General features: G+C 39.8%; 2 protein-coding genes across 4 annotated transcripts in view; one reads left to right on the top strand and one right to left on the bottom strand.

Moving 5' to 3' along the window:
- Positions 1-4,141, bottom strand: part of edaradd (EDAR associated death domain) — a 30,726-nt gene extending 26,585 nt beyond the window's left edge. The window contains exon 1 of one of the 3 annotated variants that reach the window (XM_023327491.1): positions 4,057-4,141. The gene's annotated coding sequence lies outside the window, so the exon portion shown is untranslated. The remainder of the gene's footprint in view (positions 1-4,056) is intronic. The other 2 variants (XM_023327490.1, XM_023327492.1) reach the window with 2 other exon arrangements.
- pdzd8 (PDZ domain containing 8) overlaps positions 2,853-19,174 on the top strand; it is a 33,977-nt gene continuing 17,655 nt past the window's right edge. Inside the window, exons 1-3 of the mRNA XM_023327489.1 lie at positions 2,853-4,277; positions 13,684-13,809; positions 15,961-16,063. Of these exons, the coding sequence (XP_023183257.1) occupies positions 3,391-4,277; positions 13,684-13,809; positions 15,961-16,063 (1,116 nt within the window). The 5' untranslated portion in view covers positions 2,853-3,390. The remainder of the gene's footprint in view (positions 4,278-13,683; positions 13,810-15,960; positions 16,064-19,174) is intronic.

The following is a 19,174-nucleotide window of genomic DNA, read 5'->3' as shown; positions in this document are numbered from 1 at the left end:
TATTGTAGCAAAGAAAATATTAAAAATCTCTGAAAATATAAATGGACGAACACAACCAAAAATTTTAATCAACGTTTTGCTCGAACCAATAAATAGTGCTACAATAGTGCTACATTATTGATTTATTTACAATCCGATGCAAAGCACTGTAGTCAGCTCAAAGTAAAAAGATTACAGGAAATTCAAACTGTAAACTATTTTGAATCTTACAAACGTAGGATTATAACTATAGTCAAATAGTTCAGTTAAGTTCAGCACAGGACGACAGCGGTCCAGATGGGATCCAATCATTTGCAATGCAGTCCAAATTCGTCCAAATCAATCAAACACAGTCCTATTCAAATCCAATTACCGACAGTATAGTCATCAAATTATTATATGACGCGATCAGATTCAGCAAATAATAAGGTGGCAGGTTGTAGCAGTTGCCTTTCTAAGAAGAACCAGCAGATTGCCCAGTTTCACACTGGGAAAGCTGGAGGCGAAGGTAGAGAGGAATTCTCCAGCAGAACAATCAATACTCGTCTGAAGTATATACAAAAGAAAAACAAAACAAATATCAACAATATTGGAAAATAATAAATAAGTGGGCATGGAAAAAATAACACATAGCACTTGTGATTTATTGCAATAACAATCAACTGAAATTGATGAGGTTTGCAAAAACCGCTTCGAATTGGAGCTTTTGCTGTTTTTTGTTTTTTTTCCAGTGTTAAATGTAATTACTGTGTGTTGTTCTGCAGGAGAATTGTACTGAGTTGTGTGACTGATGTACTGAAGAAGTTTAATTATAGCTATGCTTTATGTATGTAACCTCAACGCTTCTTTTATTTAGAGATGCATTTGTGCTCGCAGGCCATATTTAGTGACAGATATGCCGAGAAAAAGGACAGAGAAGTTTTGAAAATATTTTTGTCGTGCCCGTTGATCCGACCATTGCTTCAGATCAAAAAGAAAAAACTAAGAAGAGCGAAATGTCAAATATTGGAGGCAACAGCTTTTAAACTACTGTTCATTCTCAAAATGGCATGTTTGTGGAGGCTTGCTTGGAATATTATTTGAAATATTTTTGTGTTGATAAAGTGAAGAAAGAAAAAAGAAAAAAAAAACCCTGATTTCCCAAGGCGTGTCAAGCATAGCTAAGTGAATCGTGTATATTTTTTAATCGAAGTGAAGAACCATGTCTCTTCAAGACAAAAAGGAAAGGAAGAATTCTCTTGTAGCGTGAACAATCTTCGGTGTCATGAACATGCCCCGGCTAAAAATTGGCACCACCAAATAAAATGATAAAGTGTTTAGGATAAATGGCCTCCTTTTTCAATGAATCACCAAAACAAAACAAAAAAAACAAATATAGAAATGCATAGACAGGGAGATACATTTTTGAGTTGTCTGCAGGAGAACTCAACACTTGTCCTGTTTTGACTTGTTCCTCTTCAAACTAATTGAACAAAAAATACTTATGAATATGTTTCCTTAAATAGACCAGTCAGAAAAAGGTAAATCCCTGCTGGTTTTGTATCATTCAGGTTTGATTTATTTATTTTATTTTTTTTACAAAAATAAAAATCTCTGAGCAGTTAGAGACTTTGGTTGTTTCTTTTTACTCATTTCAATGCTGAAAGCTGAACTGCCCCCCCAGTCTCAGGTCACTGCTCCCTCCAGTAGGTTTTCCTCTGGGGCCTTTTTGTATTTGGCTGTGCTCCTTTCTATGTGCGTGCTGCTGAACCTCTCCGCGATGATGATGGCGCCGCTGTGTTTCAGTGTTTTAGTTCTTCAAATTATAGTCAAAAAGAATCCTCCTCTTTGCTTTTATTTTACCTTTAAAAATGAAAAATATAACTCGTTGATCCTTCCCAGGAGACACAGCGACTCATCTAGGAGTTTACGAGCAACACGGAACATGTAACGCATTGTTTAGAGACAGCAGTGGCGTATGAGAGTTCAAAGGTCAGAGCACAGCTTTACAGAACCCTTGAAGAACTTGACAAGTACTCCGCTTGAAACGTCTGTGACTCAAAGGTTACAATGACCTCACAAGTTTAAAAGCAGGCAGGGCCAATGCACATAATGAGGCAAAAAGCAAAGATTACACTGGGGACCCCTGTTGGATGGCCAAGGAAGCACAATATTCTTCCTTATTTTTTCTTTTCTCATTCTACATTAGCTCAGTGCTTCAGAGAAATCAACATGACTTTTCTGAGTACAATACAAAAGGTTTTTATTTATCTCATTCATAAGCCACTCATCTACATAGACATTTTTTTTTTATTAGATAGATTGATAGATAAATGATTTGGTTCAGAGTCTTGGAATGCTCAAAACACAGGGTTGGGCCAACTCTCATGATCCCTCTAGGACACTGCAGAGGTAGAGTAGAGCTGGTCTAGAGCTCCACACCCAGTGCAAAAACCAAACTGCTCTTCCTGAATCCAAAATTCGATTATTCCTCCTCTCCACAGCCCCGGAACAGACCTTAAAGGGGAGGCTTGCATCTGTTACTTGCAAAATCTCTCCAGTGAACTCAAGGAAAAGCTCATAAGAATCCTCCATTACTAGGGAATCCATGATTTTCAAAGAATGAAGCTAAGCTAATGGAGTTCAATAAATCAGTGTTGGCCCGACCTGCCGATTTTGATTGTCAAATCTGACTCGTAAAATTATTTTATGGTGAGGCCGCAGGAACAGGAAATAATCAAATGCACTTTAAATTAATTATTCAATAATGTATTTATTAAATATTTTCCCTTTGTATACCCAACAAAACAAAGGGGTGTGAAGGTGTAGATGGTAACTCTAATAATTTTAATGGGATTTACAGAAGTTTGTACAAGAAATGAGTAAGTAAGAGGGATTAGCTCAGTTCAGACACACGATGAGTTTATTCGTACATGATCAGGGCAGGGATGCTGAAGAGGAAAGAAAAAAGTAGAAGATGACAGAAAAAAATAGTTTTTTGTATATTATATAAAATGTATATGTGAAGTGAAAGAGCATGTGCAGAGAGCTGTTGATACAGAAGATAGGGTGAGGCGAAGCAAATGATCCACGGTGGATAACTCTAAAAGGAGAGGCCTAAATAACCATAAAATATTCACCCACATATGTTCTGTACGCTCCCTTCGTGCTTCACTTCCGCTATCATGTTTTTTGGTAATATCTCTAAAATCTGAGTCTCCTTGAACGCACCGACTGAAATGCATACTGATTCCGTCATCACGCATACAACGTAAGCCGCTTGTCCAATCAGGTGCGGAGATCCCAGCTCAGGAAAGAAGCAGATGATATGGCAGCTTAGAGAGCGACCAGGTGGAACTTGCTTCGTTGACGCGATTAAATGTTTGGCTATGGAGAGAATCTGACTTAGACAGACGGCAGCGGAGGCTCAAAATGATTTACCTGATACTGATCTCTGCGTTGTGTGGCGCGGTCGTTACGCTGATGTTACAGTTCTTGCTGATATACAGAAGGAACCCAGAACCCTTAGGTAGGACCGTTCAGTATGTCAGAGTAGTGCCTGATAACGCACTGAAAGATTATTTCAATGTCCCTCACGCCGAACCGAACCAGCAAGACAGCGGGACAGCCGCTGCATCCAAACCGCAAGAGGCCGTCCTCAGCCGGCAACAGGAAGCGGCTGTCACCGGCGGCAGCCCCAAACAACAACAGCCGCCGCCGCCGCCGCCTTCACACAGCGAACTCACAGATGCTGGCAGGACAGAAACGTGCAATTTCCTCAATGCGATATTCTTGTTTCTGTTCAGAGAGCTTAGAGATACCCCCGTGGTTCGGCACTGGATGACCAAAAAGATCAAGGTGGAGTTTGAGGAGCTGCTGCAGACCAAGACGGCGGGTCGGCTCCTGGAGGGGCTCAGTCTCCGGGACATTTCCCTGGGGAATTCTCTCCCGGTCTTCAAATCAGCCAAACTCATCAAACCGGTGCAGCTGGACGAGGACGGGATGCCCGAGGAGCTCAACTTCGAGGTGGACATCGAGTACAATGGCGGCTTCCACCTGGCCATAGACGTGGACCTGGTGTTCGGCAAGTCCGCCTACCTGTTCGTCAAGATGAGGCGCGTGGTGGGCAGGCTCAGGTTGCAGTTCACGCGCATGCCCTTCTCCCACTGGTCGTTCTCGTTCCTCGACGACCCGCTGGTGGACTTCGAGGTGAAGTCCCAGTTTGAGGGAAGGCCGCTGCCTCAGCTGACCTCCTTCATAGTGAACCAGCTGAAACGCGTCATCAAGAAGAAGCACACCCTGCCCAACTACAAAATCAGGTAGGCCCCAAAGCAAAGTGAGCACAAACAAGCTGCTGGCGGCGAGCCCAGACGGCCCAGCAGCACCTCCAGGAGCTTAAACCACAACACTGCAAATAGATTTAAACAAGAGCAAAAATGAAACACAAAGTGACCGCAGTCACCTGATTGTGTTTATTTTGCTGCCAGTCACCCCAAACTTCCCTTCTTCCTCAGACAATTCACTCCCCAATTTAGTATGTAATGTACCACTGCATCAGGCTATTTGTTCATTTATTATAGAGGTGAACAATAAACAGTCTTGCATATTTCTGAGGTATTCTGGTTTGGGCCATTTGATTTATGTAAACACGGGATGATGACCTCTGATTTAAACAGAGGCAACTGAGTACTCAAAGAAACGGGTTTCTCTGAGCCAACCTCAAAGATACAGGTTGTCTATTGTTTATTTGGATGCATCTCAATGATTCAGTGCAAGCGCCGCAAGACATTAAGGGTCGTATACTGATGATGAAGTTTAGATCTGATTCTGAATCGACCGAGAGAGAATGGAATAAAAATTTCTTAGACGCCCTACGTTTAGGGATTAACAGTGACTCTTAGCAACCTCCTGTTGGTGCATGACGTTTATTGAAGTCACGTAACCCAATCTCCTTTAAGTAGATTAAATAAAATTATTGTAATCCGTCGGTTCGAAGAAGAAGAAGAAGTTGTTGCACGGTCAATTCACAATGTTGTGTGACAAGTGGTTGCTTTTGTCAAACTCATTTTAATTTGGGACCACGTCAAGATCATGAATATTGTAATAAAAAAAGGCCAGTATTATAATATAAAGCAATTTTTTTGACATATCTACAAATCCCCACATAATCATCATCTTCACAGCACATGAATTTAACCCAGGGGCCTGCAACCTTCTTAAACAAATGAGAACTTTTTATTTTAAATATTTGAAATGAGTAAAATGTAGTTGAATATAAAGCCAATTTCTGGCATATTTTCTTTCCATGCTCTAGGTGTGTGTGTGGGGGCGTGTGTTTGTGTGTGTGTGTGTGTGTGGGAACAGATTTTGGGCCATGACTCAGATTTCAGATAGCTGTCCTCCCACTAGCAGATGCTACTGCTTTCACTGTTATTAATCATAATGCAAGTTTTTAAACTCCTTGAACAGATAGATGCTGATGGCTCTATGTGAACAGGGAAATTGGAATTTTGGAAAGCTGGACCAAACTCCATTTGAAATGAAATCTCTTTAAAAATGGTCATTTTTCACGCTGGTCTCATTAATATGTCCCAATTCCAGCCGCTCAAACTGGAACTGTCTTTGTAGTTAGCCTTTACGCTCAGCTGGTTTGCTGAGAATTTGTACTTTAAAAAATGTAAATATTTTGTGTTTCTACATACAAAAACAAATATATAAAAAAAAATCTGAATATATTTGGCTTTGACATCCCTCTGCAGGTCTCTTAAAACAGGATGGGGGCATTTCGATGCAATTTCCTTTTCCTGTTTTTGTTTACACAACTTTTAATATGTTCACTTTTTGTCCAGCTACTTTTTATGAAGCTTATGTAACTATTTACTGTCAGACATAGCTAAATATATTTTATTATGTATTTAGTGTTTTGTAACTCCTATAAATGTAATAAGGAATTGTCAGATCATGCACAAAAATGGGAATATGTTTATCTTTTGATCTGCTGGCATGAAACAAATTTAAAACTAATCTTCTAGTCACAACTGTTTGCATATTCCATTGGTGAGTAAATCAAGGCTAAAAGTTAAGAAGTTGGAATCATGATTATCAAACAACTAGGATAAAATGTAAAAAGAACAAATTGTGTGTAGATTCTTGGAGCAAACACAAACTTGGTGTCATGTGATTCTAAATTTAGTTTTTCAGTCGTGGTTGAGGGCGGGGGGGAATAGTTATGGGACAGACCACATTTTGTGAATTAAACAAGAATATTTAGAAGTATCTGCATAACTGTGTAAAACATCTGTTTAACATTTGTATGAAGCAAAACTCAGAGAAAATATGCTCAAGTCTTTCAGTGAGAAAGGATTGAGAATCAAGATTTTCAGACTTCCAGTTGGACTAAAATTGAAAGAAAATCAACAGGATGTGTAGATGAATAGTTCTCTCTTTATCTGGTGCCTAGACTAACACAATTGATGGAGTACATAGTGTCAGCACTGTTCATAAGGAACAAAGTTAAAGAAACGGAGCGTGAAAAAGGGAAGTTGAAAGAGTCGGAGTGAAAGGAAGTCTTGAAAATGGGTTTTCGGTTTTGTTTATTGGTTTTGCAGAGGCCATTTCTACAGAACTAAATGTGTTGAATGTGTGAGACTGCTACAACTATTAAAGTGTTATGTGTTTTAAGACACACTGTGCTATTTTATAGCATAATTAAATAACTATGTATTTTTCTTAGAAAAATCCTATATGTGCTAAATCAAATACGACTTAAAATAAATTTTACTTCCTGATTTAACGCCTTGAAATTGGACCTCTGTCTGTTAAAATACATGCTCTTTGTTCAGAAAGAGCAGGAAAACTCCCTCATCAACCTTTTAACAACGTTTTCATCAGCGTCACACTTAGAAGCAGCTTGTACAATGAGCTCAGCAGATGCACAGTCCGACCAGCTGGTTGCCAATTGCTGCTGGCTAGTCTGAAGGATCTGAGTAGGGGAGTCGGGGGTGAGGTGGAAGCTGCACCTCAAAGTGGAGCGATGGGTCCACCCTGGCTTTGCACAACTGAATTGTTGCCATGGAGATTAAAACAAAATTCACAAAAATGCATAGACTCAAGACGACCCTCCAGTTATGTTTTTGATAATGGCGTAACATTATAGCACGACGCAAAGCTCCAAAAGGTCGATTTTGCGTCCCTGCATTGAAGGTGTTGTGCCATGTAACCAGAGCTGTTGTTAAAAGGGAAGTTTCACTAGCAGCTGCTCTCTAACCACCATCACTATCACCCTGCTGCTTCCTCCTTCCTGGGCTCCAGTAGGAACCCACGCTCCTGCAGAACGTGGCCCGTTTACCTTCATGTTTCTGCAGCTACGACCTGAAACCACAGTGTGAAAAACAACCGCCATTTTTAAACCTGATAAGCAAAACCCGAGATGCAAGATTTCCTTCTTCTCACTCTGACTCTCTCAACTTCCCGTTTTATGCTTTCTATTATTATTTTTGTTGACTTCCTTACTTTTCACCAACACTGCAGAGAGGATGTACTCTGTGTTGAAATGGCTGCATCTCCTAGAAATGTCTGTTGTGCTGCAGGCTAACAGAATTTTAAGTGCAATAATTTTGCCAGAACCAACAGTCTTCCAAGTAGGGCTGGGAAATGTCGCTACCAAGTGAAATCAGATTTTTAAAATTATTCTAAATCTGATTTTCAATGTATTATTTTTTCCCCTCTTCTTAAAAAGATCTCTAAGCCCGGTGGTTGGGTGCTGGGCAGTCAGTCATCCAGCAGTCCGTCATAGTTTTGAGTTAAAAAATGTTTCAAGTTGACAGGAAATTTGAAAATATCCCTTGGTAATTATGTGTTATTGAAAGATGGGAAGATTAATACCTGAACACCAACTATAAAGTCTTAAAAATGCAAACATTTTCAAAAGACTTAAATACATACGACTTAAATTCATACATTGGGAGAAACTGAGATATATTGCAGTCATCCCTTTTGGGAGTTGACTTGAATTCAAAGTACAAGCTGGAAAACTTGTAAAATATGATGATTGGCCTGGAAGGGCTCTGAACTACGGAAGTTCAAGGAACTTTTAAAAAAAATACAGATTTTATACAGCAGAAGAAGGGAAAGAAGACTGCAGTAACGGTACTATGGTGAGACAAAAGAGGGTGGGAAGCAGGACTGCAAGATTTCCCCAGAAAATCAATGTTGGTCAGGATTGATGGACTCCACAGTGGGTCCATCTGCCACACTGAACTATTGGAGACCACTGATAGATGCAGGTAGGGGGCGCTGTGAAGCAGAGATTCCTGCCATGATGGTTGATCGATGAGTCTAACCCTGGTTTTATTCAGAGTGACCTGAGGAGATGACTGGTTATATACCTGTCATCACAATGACTCCATGCATAAAGTGCAGATGACAATGGGTCAGTGTTATTTTCACTGAACTTTAGCACATTTACAAAGAACGGGAGAAAATCCTCCAAGCTGAGTGTGTAAGAAGCCCCTGGGCTAGTTACTCTCATTGGATTTTATTTTAAAAAGTATTAAGCAAAGGCTCTAAATAGTTACATACACACAATATTTGTTTTTCTTTTTATAGTAAATTTTTTTTTTTAGCTTAAAATTTTTTATAAAATTCTATTTCCCCCTTCTCTATGCTTTCAGTGCCCATTTACTGTGTTGGTAAACACTTAAACTATTACTGAAAACCCACATTTGTTCATCCAAATAATTTGCACCGTCTAATAGACAATTTTGCAAGTTGTGCATCATTTTAGAAAAAAGTCTTTCTCAAAATAGCCCCATGGTTGGCTGTTCAATACTGTGCTTTTGTCTTTCTATGGTGTACTGAAAATTATCACCCCCCTCCACCCCCCCAACACACACGCACGCACACACTCCCAGCCCTTAGAAAGCAGATTTGGAGCTTAAAGGATCTGAGTTTCTTTCTCTAATACGTAATGGTTCACATCTTTCTTTTGCTCGCAAAGACCTGTCTAGAGAAGGGATGTGCTGCAAACGAAACTCTGGACATGCGCATGTGAGTGTGCATTATCTCCTGATCATGTAGAGTGAGTGTGATGTAATAATAGGGCCTTGGGATTTGCTGAGCGGCCCAGATGGTGGTTCACAGAAGGGGAGGGTTGGGACCGCAGCCTTCTGGAGGCGATCCAGGCATTACTGCCAACAGCAGTCGGCTTCACATATGGGGGAATACTCTATTTGATGTCCACTGTGCTGGGTAGCTGTTGCTCCACTGGGAAGACTCCTGATCAGCGTCACATTGTCTTGCTTGTTATAAAAATGAAGTGAAAGTGAAAGTGTTTCCCCACGGCTACATTGGTCTTTAGACTTGAGTATAATGCCGCATGGAATGTTCTGTTGCTGCAAAGTCTTGAAGCATTTTGTTCTTGTTAGCGTAGCTTTAAGATTTAGCCTAGATTTGACATAAAGTTAAAACTTTATTTCTATTGCTCGATTGCATCACTGCGCTTGCCTCCATTGTGCCACTACTGCCCTCCACCTCCTATGGGACGTGGTGTGATGTTAGGGGTTTCTCCAGACCTCCATTTGAATCACTTGAGGTGATTGACCTCAGACGTTTGTCATTAAAGCTGGTCTTCTGTGGGCCTTGCTTATTGCGGCAGTGATGCTCACTTCCTCTTTGATTGTACCAGATAAGGTAAAAGTTTCACTGAAACCTACCTCTGTCTCTAGCCCTTTTCTCCGCTGTCAAATCTCACTCTAACCCAGGGGTGTCAAACTCCAGTCCTCAAGGGCCGGTTTCCTGCAACTTTTAGATGTGCCTCTGCTGCACCACACCTGAATAGAATAATTAGGTCATTAGCAAGGCTCTGGAGAACTGATCTACACAATGAGGAGGTCATTAAGTCATTTCATTCCAGTGTTTTGTACCTGTGGCACATCTAAAAACTGCAGGACAGCGGCCCTTGAGGACTGGAGTTTGACACCTGTGCTCTAACCGATTAGTCTCCGGGTCGGTATAGTCAGGTTTGAAGCGTCTCCATCGATGTCTGTTCCTCACTATAGTGGGAGTGAATCTGAGCAGGAATGTGGGAGGGCTGTGAGAGAGCAGGAGCAGCGACACTCGGCAATGAAAAAGCTTGAGGTCGGGGTTTTCAAGGACTCTTAAAAGCCTTGATATTTCACTTTTCTAAAAGAAATTAATGGCTGGCACGAGCATAACGAAAAGAGTTCAGTTTAGCTGATTGCTTTGCTCTACATATGTACATAATATCTATCTAAATTGTTTCACTTTATTTTGTCTAAGTGTGCTGTCTTTAATCTAGGCAAAGCAGTCAAACGATTTACACCAATATCCACGCATGAACTTTACTGAAACGAAAAACCCAAAGAATAACATGTACATCATTCCAAACCAACGTTGTGTAGTTTTTACAGAGACCTCGCAGATCATGCGGAAATTTTTTCTTTTGCGTTTCCTCGTAAAAGTATTGCATTCCCTCAATGAATGTTAATTTTCTTTGCAACAGGATTTGCGTTCCCTTGCAATAAATGAGCAAAACCATTTGACAGGTAGCTAAGAATCACTACTCTGGGATTCCTAGCAACCGGTTATTTAACCCGTAAAAATAACTCAAAAATAGTCCAACTAGTTTGGACGTATTTTTTTTTCCTTCTCTCCTTTATTCTAATGGCAAGTTTCTGTTCGTAACTAAAAATGGAAAGCGATGGAAAGCCTAGAATTGATCTGTTTTACTTTTGTATTCTGCACACAAGTTTGTGGTGCATTTGTAATCCAACGAAAAATATAGAAGTCTTCACATATCTCACCGAGATGACGTTCATGGAAAAGCTTTTACAAAACCCTTTTGTTGCAGCACAAAGGCTTTGACATATGCAGCATATTGAATGCTGAAAGCATTGTGAGGGGATGCAAAACGCATTACGTGGAAATGCAAAAGAAAATTGCCATGTAAGGCAAGGTAATTTTATTTATATCGCACATTTTTAGCAACAAGGCAATTCAAAGTGCTTTACAAGAATTAGAAGGAAATGCAAACAAAATAACAAACCAAAGGAAAGGAAAGAGCAAAAGAAGAAAAAGTATAAAACTACATATTAGTTCCCCATGTTTAAGAATCAGTGGTCCGTAACTTATAAAATTAATAAGGGGTTTCTCTGGATTCTCGTAGCACAAAAGAAAAACAAAAATCCCCCATGTTCCTTAGAGGGCTTCGTAGGATTTGGTGTTGAGCCAGCGCAAAAACTGTAACTAGCTCCAACAGACTGCTGTCTCTTCCACCAACTATAAAATCTTAAAAAATGTAAACATTTTAAAAAGACTTACGCAATGCTTAGCCTGGTGGGGGCACAAGTAAAGCCTGGTGGCCCGCCAGGCTTATAATAACTGGGGGAAACACTGACCTTCTGTAAAAATGTATGGCACAAACACAAACTTTTTAAAGCAACATTAACACTAAACAGGTCAGGTTTAATGATTTTTAAGGCGAACCAGAGACGACCACATGTCTATCAATACTGGTGCGTAGTCGTGGAAATGGTTTTGGCCCTGCTGGAGGATATATGAAGGAGTCAGAGATCATAATGACCTACTGGCACATGACGATGAATGACTTATGGCTCTGCACAGAACTGGCCCCCAGCCTTACAGAGGAGTGTCACCAGTGCCTGTTCAAGTTCTCACTACTCTGGGATCCCTAGCAACTGGAGCATTTGTGAGCGATGTGGCTGACAGATCTGGAATGTCAGAGTCATCCTTCAGCTGAGCCACGCCGGCCGTATTGAATGGCCTCATCTATACGTTGTCCAAGATACATAAGGTTCCCCCCACACTGCGGCTGGACAGGCAGATGTTAAATTGCAATGTGCAGCTACCAGGCGACCTCTTAACGCCAATGTTTATTTGTATAACACATTTAAGTAACAAGGCAGTTCAAAGTTCTTTATAAAAACATACGAACATTGTAAATAGATTTAAAAAAATCATAGTCACTAATTGAGAAACCAGTAAGAAACGTTACATTTAGTCAAATATCATCATCAAAATCATCAATCCACGTCGAATATGTTCCAGTTATTATAAGTTAAAAGCCATGCTTTTGATTGCTAATAGCAGTGTAGCAGTGTTTCAGCTGTTTTGCTGTTTTCTGAAAGTTTGTTCCAGATTTGTGGTGCATGGAAGCTGAATGGTTCTTCTCCATGTTTGGTTCTGGTTCTGCGTCCCCAGAACCAGAAGACCTGAGAGGTCTGGGCGGTTGATACAACAACAGCAGATCTGTAATGTATTTTTGGTGCTAAGCCATTCAGTGATTTATAAACAGAAGTACTTTTAAAGTCTATTCTCTGTTCTTGGGGGAAGTGAGAGATCTCACCAGAAAACCTGCAGCAGGTGCTTCTGTTAAGTGATTCTGTGTTGTAACGTAGACTGATTAAAGATTAAAGGGTATGTGATGCAGGTGTCACCATAACCAGCCGGTCAGGATTAGAGAAAGGGTGTAGCTAATATTGAGTCGTCTTACTAATGAGGCTAATTTTAACTTACTACTTGAATCTGAGGGAGCTAAATAATGAGACCTTCTAAGCTTTGTATCCAAACTGATACTCCTTTGGCGTCAGTTTCTTGTAAATCATGCATCATATCTTATCAAAAATAAACCTTTTGCTTGAATGAAAATGATACATCTAAATAACCAGGGGTATGAATAGTTTTGGGCTTAACTTTACACAGAACATTTAAAGAAATACAAACACCTGCAAATTTCAGGTGTTTGTAAATTAGAGAGTTTATTGCACGGAAAATGATCCCTTTTTGATGTTCTCCTTTTCTGCTTCTTTACCATGTTGCCATGGCTACTGCCTCCAGGGGAAAAAGCCTTGGCGTTGTGGGTCATCATGTTCAATAGGAAATCGTCTCTCATGGAGGCGGGGCTTAGGAGATGTCTGTATATGGGCGTATAGTATTGTCAAGAACTGGATGTTGATTTGATGCAGCAATCAAGGTGATGCTTTGGGGTTTCCCTGTATGACTCAAGGAGAGTAGTAAAAGTTTAAGGCCTTGCTACACACCCTAGCTGACGATCTCGAGGAACAGTTCAATGAAAAATGACGTGGAAAACCTCAAAATGGCATACTTTGATCCAAGATCCCTGACTTCCTGTTGGGTTTAGGGAAACCAAAGGGAATATTTCAGGGCTGGTACTCTTTTTTTTTTTTTTTTTTTTTTTATATATATATCATGACTTCTATCAGTTGAGTTTTCTTGTAAACAAGAGAGAAGTTTAGGAGTGACCAGTAGTCTGTCTAAACAAGTAAACAGAAGAAGTGGGGCAGGAGCAGCAGAATCAGGTGAAGTAACTTCTCCTTCAGGATGAGTTGAAGCAGCACCAGAATCAGCGGCGGTTCTAGTCTGAACTGGAATCAGCAGTTCTGGTTCTAGTCTGAACTGGAATCAGCAGTTCTGGTTCTAGTCTGAACAGCCTTCTGAGCAACCCCTAACCTGCTGATGCTCTCCCATACGGGGCAGTGAGTGGGAACCCCCGAGTCAGAGTATCTCATAAGAACTAGAATGAATTCTAACTGCGTTTTGGTGAATTAGCCTGAATTTCATGCACCAGGATTTGAATTGCACATGATTATTTACTCTGTGTTGAACCGTGTGGAGTGAGTTTTCAACTTTAAGAATTAAAAAAATCTTTCCTCTTTCTCTCTGCAGATACAAGCCCTTCTTTCCCTTCCAAGTGCAGCCTCCGCTGGGCTCAGCCTGCGATTTGGATCTGTCAGTCCAGGACAGCAGGCTGGTGGAAGGCAAACTCAGAGTCACTCTTATTGAATGTAGCAGGTGACACACTTTCACTTCATCTCTTACTTGACTGACCTGGACATCTGTGTCCACAGACTCTTACGTAGAATACCGGACCTGGTTTGCACCGCGTCTCTCGACATCTTTTGGTCCGACCACAATGTTTCGGTCATGTCTACGGACTGCACACATTTGTCAGTATTAAGAGTGAAGCACTGGTTGTGTGTGCATGTAAAATTTCACCCCCAAAAAATTCTAAATCAGATTAAACTGTAGTCCTCAAAAACTCTCAAAACAGTCGCCTGATATACTCAGGTTTGCAAAAAAAAAAAAAAAAAAAAAGAATAGAATAGAATTACTTTATTCATCCCAGCAGGGAAATTATTTAATTATTATTATTATTATTTACTTAAAACGGTCTCTTTTATTTAAATTTCTCAAGTTGTCTGAGCTATCCATAATAAGATCTGGTCACCAAACACATTATGCTTTGTCATTCATTCAACAGAAGCTAAGCCAAAGGAAAGGAGCAGCAGAAGATCACCATGTGATTTAGCAGCTTGTGAATTCAGGGTTAGCAACAGCAACTTGACATCATCTTCATCTGCAATCCCTTTTCAGTTTGATTAAATTATATTCAAAATGGAAAAGAAATATCCTTTGTCTGTCAGTAGGTAAAGGGAAAAATTCATCTCCAGCATTCTGTCTGTTTATTCTGTCCTGTTCTGTAATTAGAACTCCACTTAGCATTACGCAATCTGGGTGATAAGTGCAAATCCTTCACACTATAAACTTTACGCCCCTCATTATTTTAAAGTTTTGACATCACTTTTCACCAGTAACTCTAACCAAAAGGCAAAAATGCTGTAACAAAGAAAAACATTATTTTCCAAATATTGCTTATGCTGTTAAAAACAACAGTCCCATTAGCTGACAAGGATCATCTGGGTTTATTCAAACATTCTGCTCTTCTGAAGTCATCCGATTTCTCCAGATCTGTTTTGATGCAGCTTATTTCAATTTTACATCCCTATAACATGTAGCGAGCTCATCACTAAGGACGCTGTCGGTCTTCAAAAATCTCACCTTTCTAAACCTAGAATGTTGACCATTTGTGAAAGCGTTTTATGACTGAAGCAGAGCCTGTTGTGTTAGAGGAGTGTGTGTGAGAGGGAGATGGGGATTAGCTACGAGTGTGTTTTATGGACCACAAATGATTGGATCAACGTAATCTAGTAATAACAAATGTTTTCCATTAAAATCATCTCCTCTTTCACCGGCCTTCTCACTCACTCTTGTAGCTATGCCCGTCTTTATTAGTGCTTTTATTTATTTTTAGTTGTTTTTGAATATTTAACAATTCGTAGAGTATTGTACAGAGAAAGGAAAAATAAAATTATTTAAAGTTTTTATAAATATTCAAGGAGTGAGCTTGACTAAGTTGGGGTGATGCCCCACCCCTATTCTTTATTGTACTTCAAATGTGAAGTTCCATACAAGTTTTGACTCGTATAACTTATAATGTGTAGCTCTCCCAGGACACTATTAGTTACATATTAGGTGTAGTGATGACAGTAGTCCATTGTCATAAAGTCTTGCATCAAACGACTTGATCCATTACTGCCACCATGTGGTTGTGGTTAGCAGCACACTACTGAGCATAAAACCAGCTTCCAAAGTATGGGGGAATTTTCCTGCCATAAGTCGAGAGCACACATTTTCAGTCTGAAAGCAAAACTTCATGTCTTTGTTCTCCAAACTTGTAATGATTGAACTCAAATCTTCTGCTCTTTTTCTAATATAGAACTATCGACTGTAGCAACCTGCGCTGCCACTATAGAAATATCTATGTGTCCATCTATCAATATAGACATGTTTATCCATCAATCAATATAGAGATGGATCCACAGAATGGTTGGTTCTGTGGATCCATTCTCTTTGGTTGGGTGATCAAACTCCTGCCTGAGATCTTCTGTAGGCTGTTAGCGATGCTTTCAGACTGAAAATGTGTGCTCTCGACTCATGGCAGTAAAATCCTTCCATACCAAAACGAGTTTCAAACCTGCTTACATTGGCGGACTCTCTTGACTGACATTTCCTTGGCCTTCCTCAGCCATAAGGATTTCCCTATCAGAGAATGGCTTCCTGCGGCTGTCTTAGTGATCTCACTGTTCCTGTCTGTGCCTGCAGGCTGTTCATCCTGGGCTCGTACGACAGAGAAACCTACGTTCACTGCACCCTGGAGCTGAGCAGCCAGCAGTGGAAGGAGAAGCCGCGCAGCTCCATAAAGCAGGTATGCCGTTTCTCCATTCCGTCCACTGTTCTCCTCCCGTCTGCTGTTCTTATCCTGCTCTCGACTTATTTATGCACAACGCCGAGAAGAAGCAGAAGGAGCTCTAACATCGATGGGTCAGGTGCTTTTAGTTCAGCCTAGGTTGGATCAGGTAACCATATCCCCCAAATCTGGAACAACCTGCCGTCATGTCTTTTTAAATGGAAAACTCACCTTTTCTACACTAGTTTTTTTTCAAGTTCAGCAGGTTTTTTTTTGTTGTATCATTTTATTATCTTGATTTTAATGTGCTGAGTATGACAGTAATGCTCAAGAATATAGAAGGCCACATTTATTAGTAAAGATGTCTGTAAAGTTTTAGAATCATCTAATCTTTTCTACAAAGAAAATAATTGTAATTACAATTATTATGTAATTACATTAATTACTATTAATTACAATTCATTACAATTGTAATTAATTACCATTAATTACAATTCATTAATCATTGGCACAACTGTTTGCTTTTCTAACATTTGGTCCAAATAGAAGTAACTGAAGGATGTTTTCATTTGTGCTTTACCTTTTAAAGTTGATCCGAGTTCTTGAAACTTCCAATTGGTAATCCTTCATTTCCTGTCTGCCTGGGTTACATATATTAGGGTTGCACTGACAACCCTAATATTATTGTTTATTTGCCGACACATGCATGTGAAACGGATTTGTGCCACTGGGATTTTCTTTTTTTTCTTTCTTACAATTAAAATACACTTTTTTTCCATCCTGTTTTGAAATGCGATTAAAGTTAAAGCTTATTCTTTTTAGTATTGGATTGTGCTGCTACAGTGACAGACAAGTTTATTTTAAGTCTTTTTTTTTTTTTTTTTGCAGCTGAACATTTTACGGACACTTTAAACGTCTCATGAGCCAGAATTAGTTTTCTCTGCTAATATCTTAACACATGCTGCGTTCCCAACAACAGATCACTGTATAAAATACTCAGAAGCAAACTGATCACAGTGCTGGAATATCTTAAGAGATGCTGGACCTCTTATCACAACCAGCAGATGGCGCTGTACTGTTGTAAGTTGTCCAAAGGCAGAAACGAAGGGACGTCTGTGGGTCATTGTATTCTGATTGAATAAGCTCTGCTGACAGTTTAGACATAAATGCCAATTTAATAATACGCAAAAACTTGTAATGTAGAGCAACTGTGGCACGCAAACATTTCCTCGTCGTATGCTGCTTATTGGAAAACGTTGACAAGATGACACATTAATAAAAGCTCATTGTCATCTTCTCTGCATTGATCAGATTGTTCCATTGTTGACATTTTGCGAAGCGAAGGAAATCTTCTGGCCTCCTGCAGCAAACCTTTCTAATTGTTGCAATTTAGAGATATTACAGTCATCACATCAGGCTGCTTTGGAAGTGACTAATGACCATTTTAGGGGAAAATGTCACGCCTAATTACCGGCCGAGGCTCCAGCCAACCTGCCGCTGCCGAGCTGTCCGCACACCTCCCAATGGCATTTGTAAAGGCTCACAGATTATTTCTGTCGAGTAATAACCTTTTGTTGGTTCTCATGTCGCCCCTTTTAAATAATGAGAAGCAGTTGAGAACTCGTCCAGCAGGGGGCGATAAAATACCACAACCTGCTCTGAGACAACATAAGCCATTCATGTCCCCCTAGAGCTGCCATTTTAAAATGTCTACTCTTTTTATTATTCTGTCTTGGTTTCTCCTCTGCAGACACAAGCAGTCGGCTCGTTTATGTAGTTCGCTCTCGTATCAAACTTGCTGTTTGTTCTTTATTCATATTTTTAGGAGACATTATGTGGTAAGAAAACAATATTCAACAATATCCATATCCGTAGAGCCTGCCTGGTTCCAACTGGGAAACGTCATAATGTGTGAACTTCACCTGACGGCCGATTATTCCTGGGATACTTTCCCCAAAGCATCTGTAGTGATCCCGTGTGGACACAGTTTCTGTTCTGTTCCCGTAAACACTTCGCACATCGTCTCATCAGCATCATATCCTACCTAGAATTTATTATGCTTACTCATGTGTGATGCACATCAATCGGTCTGTCTCTGAAACTGGCCAACGTTTGATTCAGCTACCTGTCATTGGAAGGTGAACTCCTGAAATAGCACACTATTTTCCACTTGTTTTTTTTAAATGGATCAACCAGGAACGCTCACGTTTTGTGTTCTTTTGTTTTTTTTCCCCAGTATGTAAACGCCTAAGCAAACAGCAGACTCTTTAGCCTCTGTAACAAGCTTCCTGCTGAAACTGGTCCTTAGTTATTCAGCGCCGAAAATCTTATGATGACAATGATATTGGTAAATCTCGCAATGCTGCGATATCTGCCTGTTTTCTTCTTTTCTCTCTCCCTTATTTGTGCTTCCTTCTCTCTTCTGTGACCTTTAACCTTTTTGGCAATGTTATATGTGTCAAGTGTGAGCTTTTGCTGTGATGAAACTCTGTAGTCTTAATGTTAATGCAATAGTTAGCCAGCAGTACAACTTCAGAACTCGTAAAATATATCAGCCAACAACTATTGGACTCAAAGCGGTCCTTTGTGAAGTGCATATGGCGCACACTGATACTGTGATGGCGATATATTTTCGAAATATTGCGCCGCCCTAACTCTGAATGCACAAAGCACAACAAAAATCTCTCCTTAAAATAAGGATAAGGTGATGATGCACTCAGGAAGACCTATCAAATAAATTTTGCTGGACGATAAATTGTCCCAAACATTATTGCGATAATCAATAATATCATTGAGACTCTTTTCAAGTAATATAATGTTAATGGCATAATAATGCAGGAACACATTCTCCAAGATCAATAAGCTTTAAATTCTAATAAACATTCAACACTGGAAGACATTTTAAATATCCAAAATAAATAAACAAAACGACAGCAAAAATAAATAAAACGAATTATGAAGTCTCCTTCATAAAAGGGCTAGTTGGGAGCAGTGCACCAGACTGAAGACTTTTGACATCCATTTTTTTGTGGAAAGACGGAAACAAAAGGGAAAAACAATAAATCATGCAAATGGAAATTATTGAGCTTGTTTTAATTGATCATGTGACTGATTGATTTATTGCTTATT

The sequence above is a fragment of the Xiphophorus maculatus genome, chromosome 22, assembly GCF_002775205.1.
Source record: "Xiphophorus maculatus strain JP 163 A chromosome 22, X_maculatus-5.0-male, whole genome shotgun sequence".
Classification (NCBI taxonomy): domain Eukaryota; kingdom Metazoa; phylum Chordata; class Actinopteri; order Cyprinodontiformes; family Poeciliidae; genus Xiphophorus; species Xiphophorus maculatus.
Note: the sequence above shows the minus strand (reverse complement) of the source record. Positions and strands in the feature narration are given on the sequence as shown.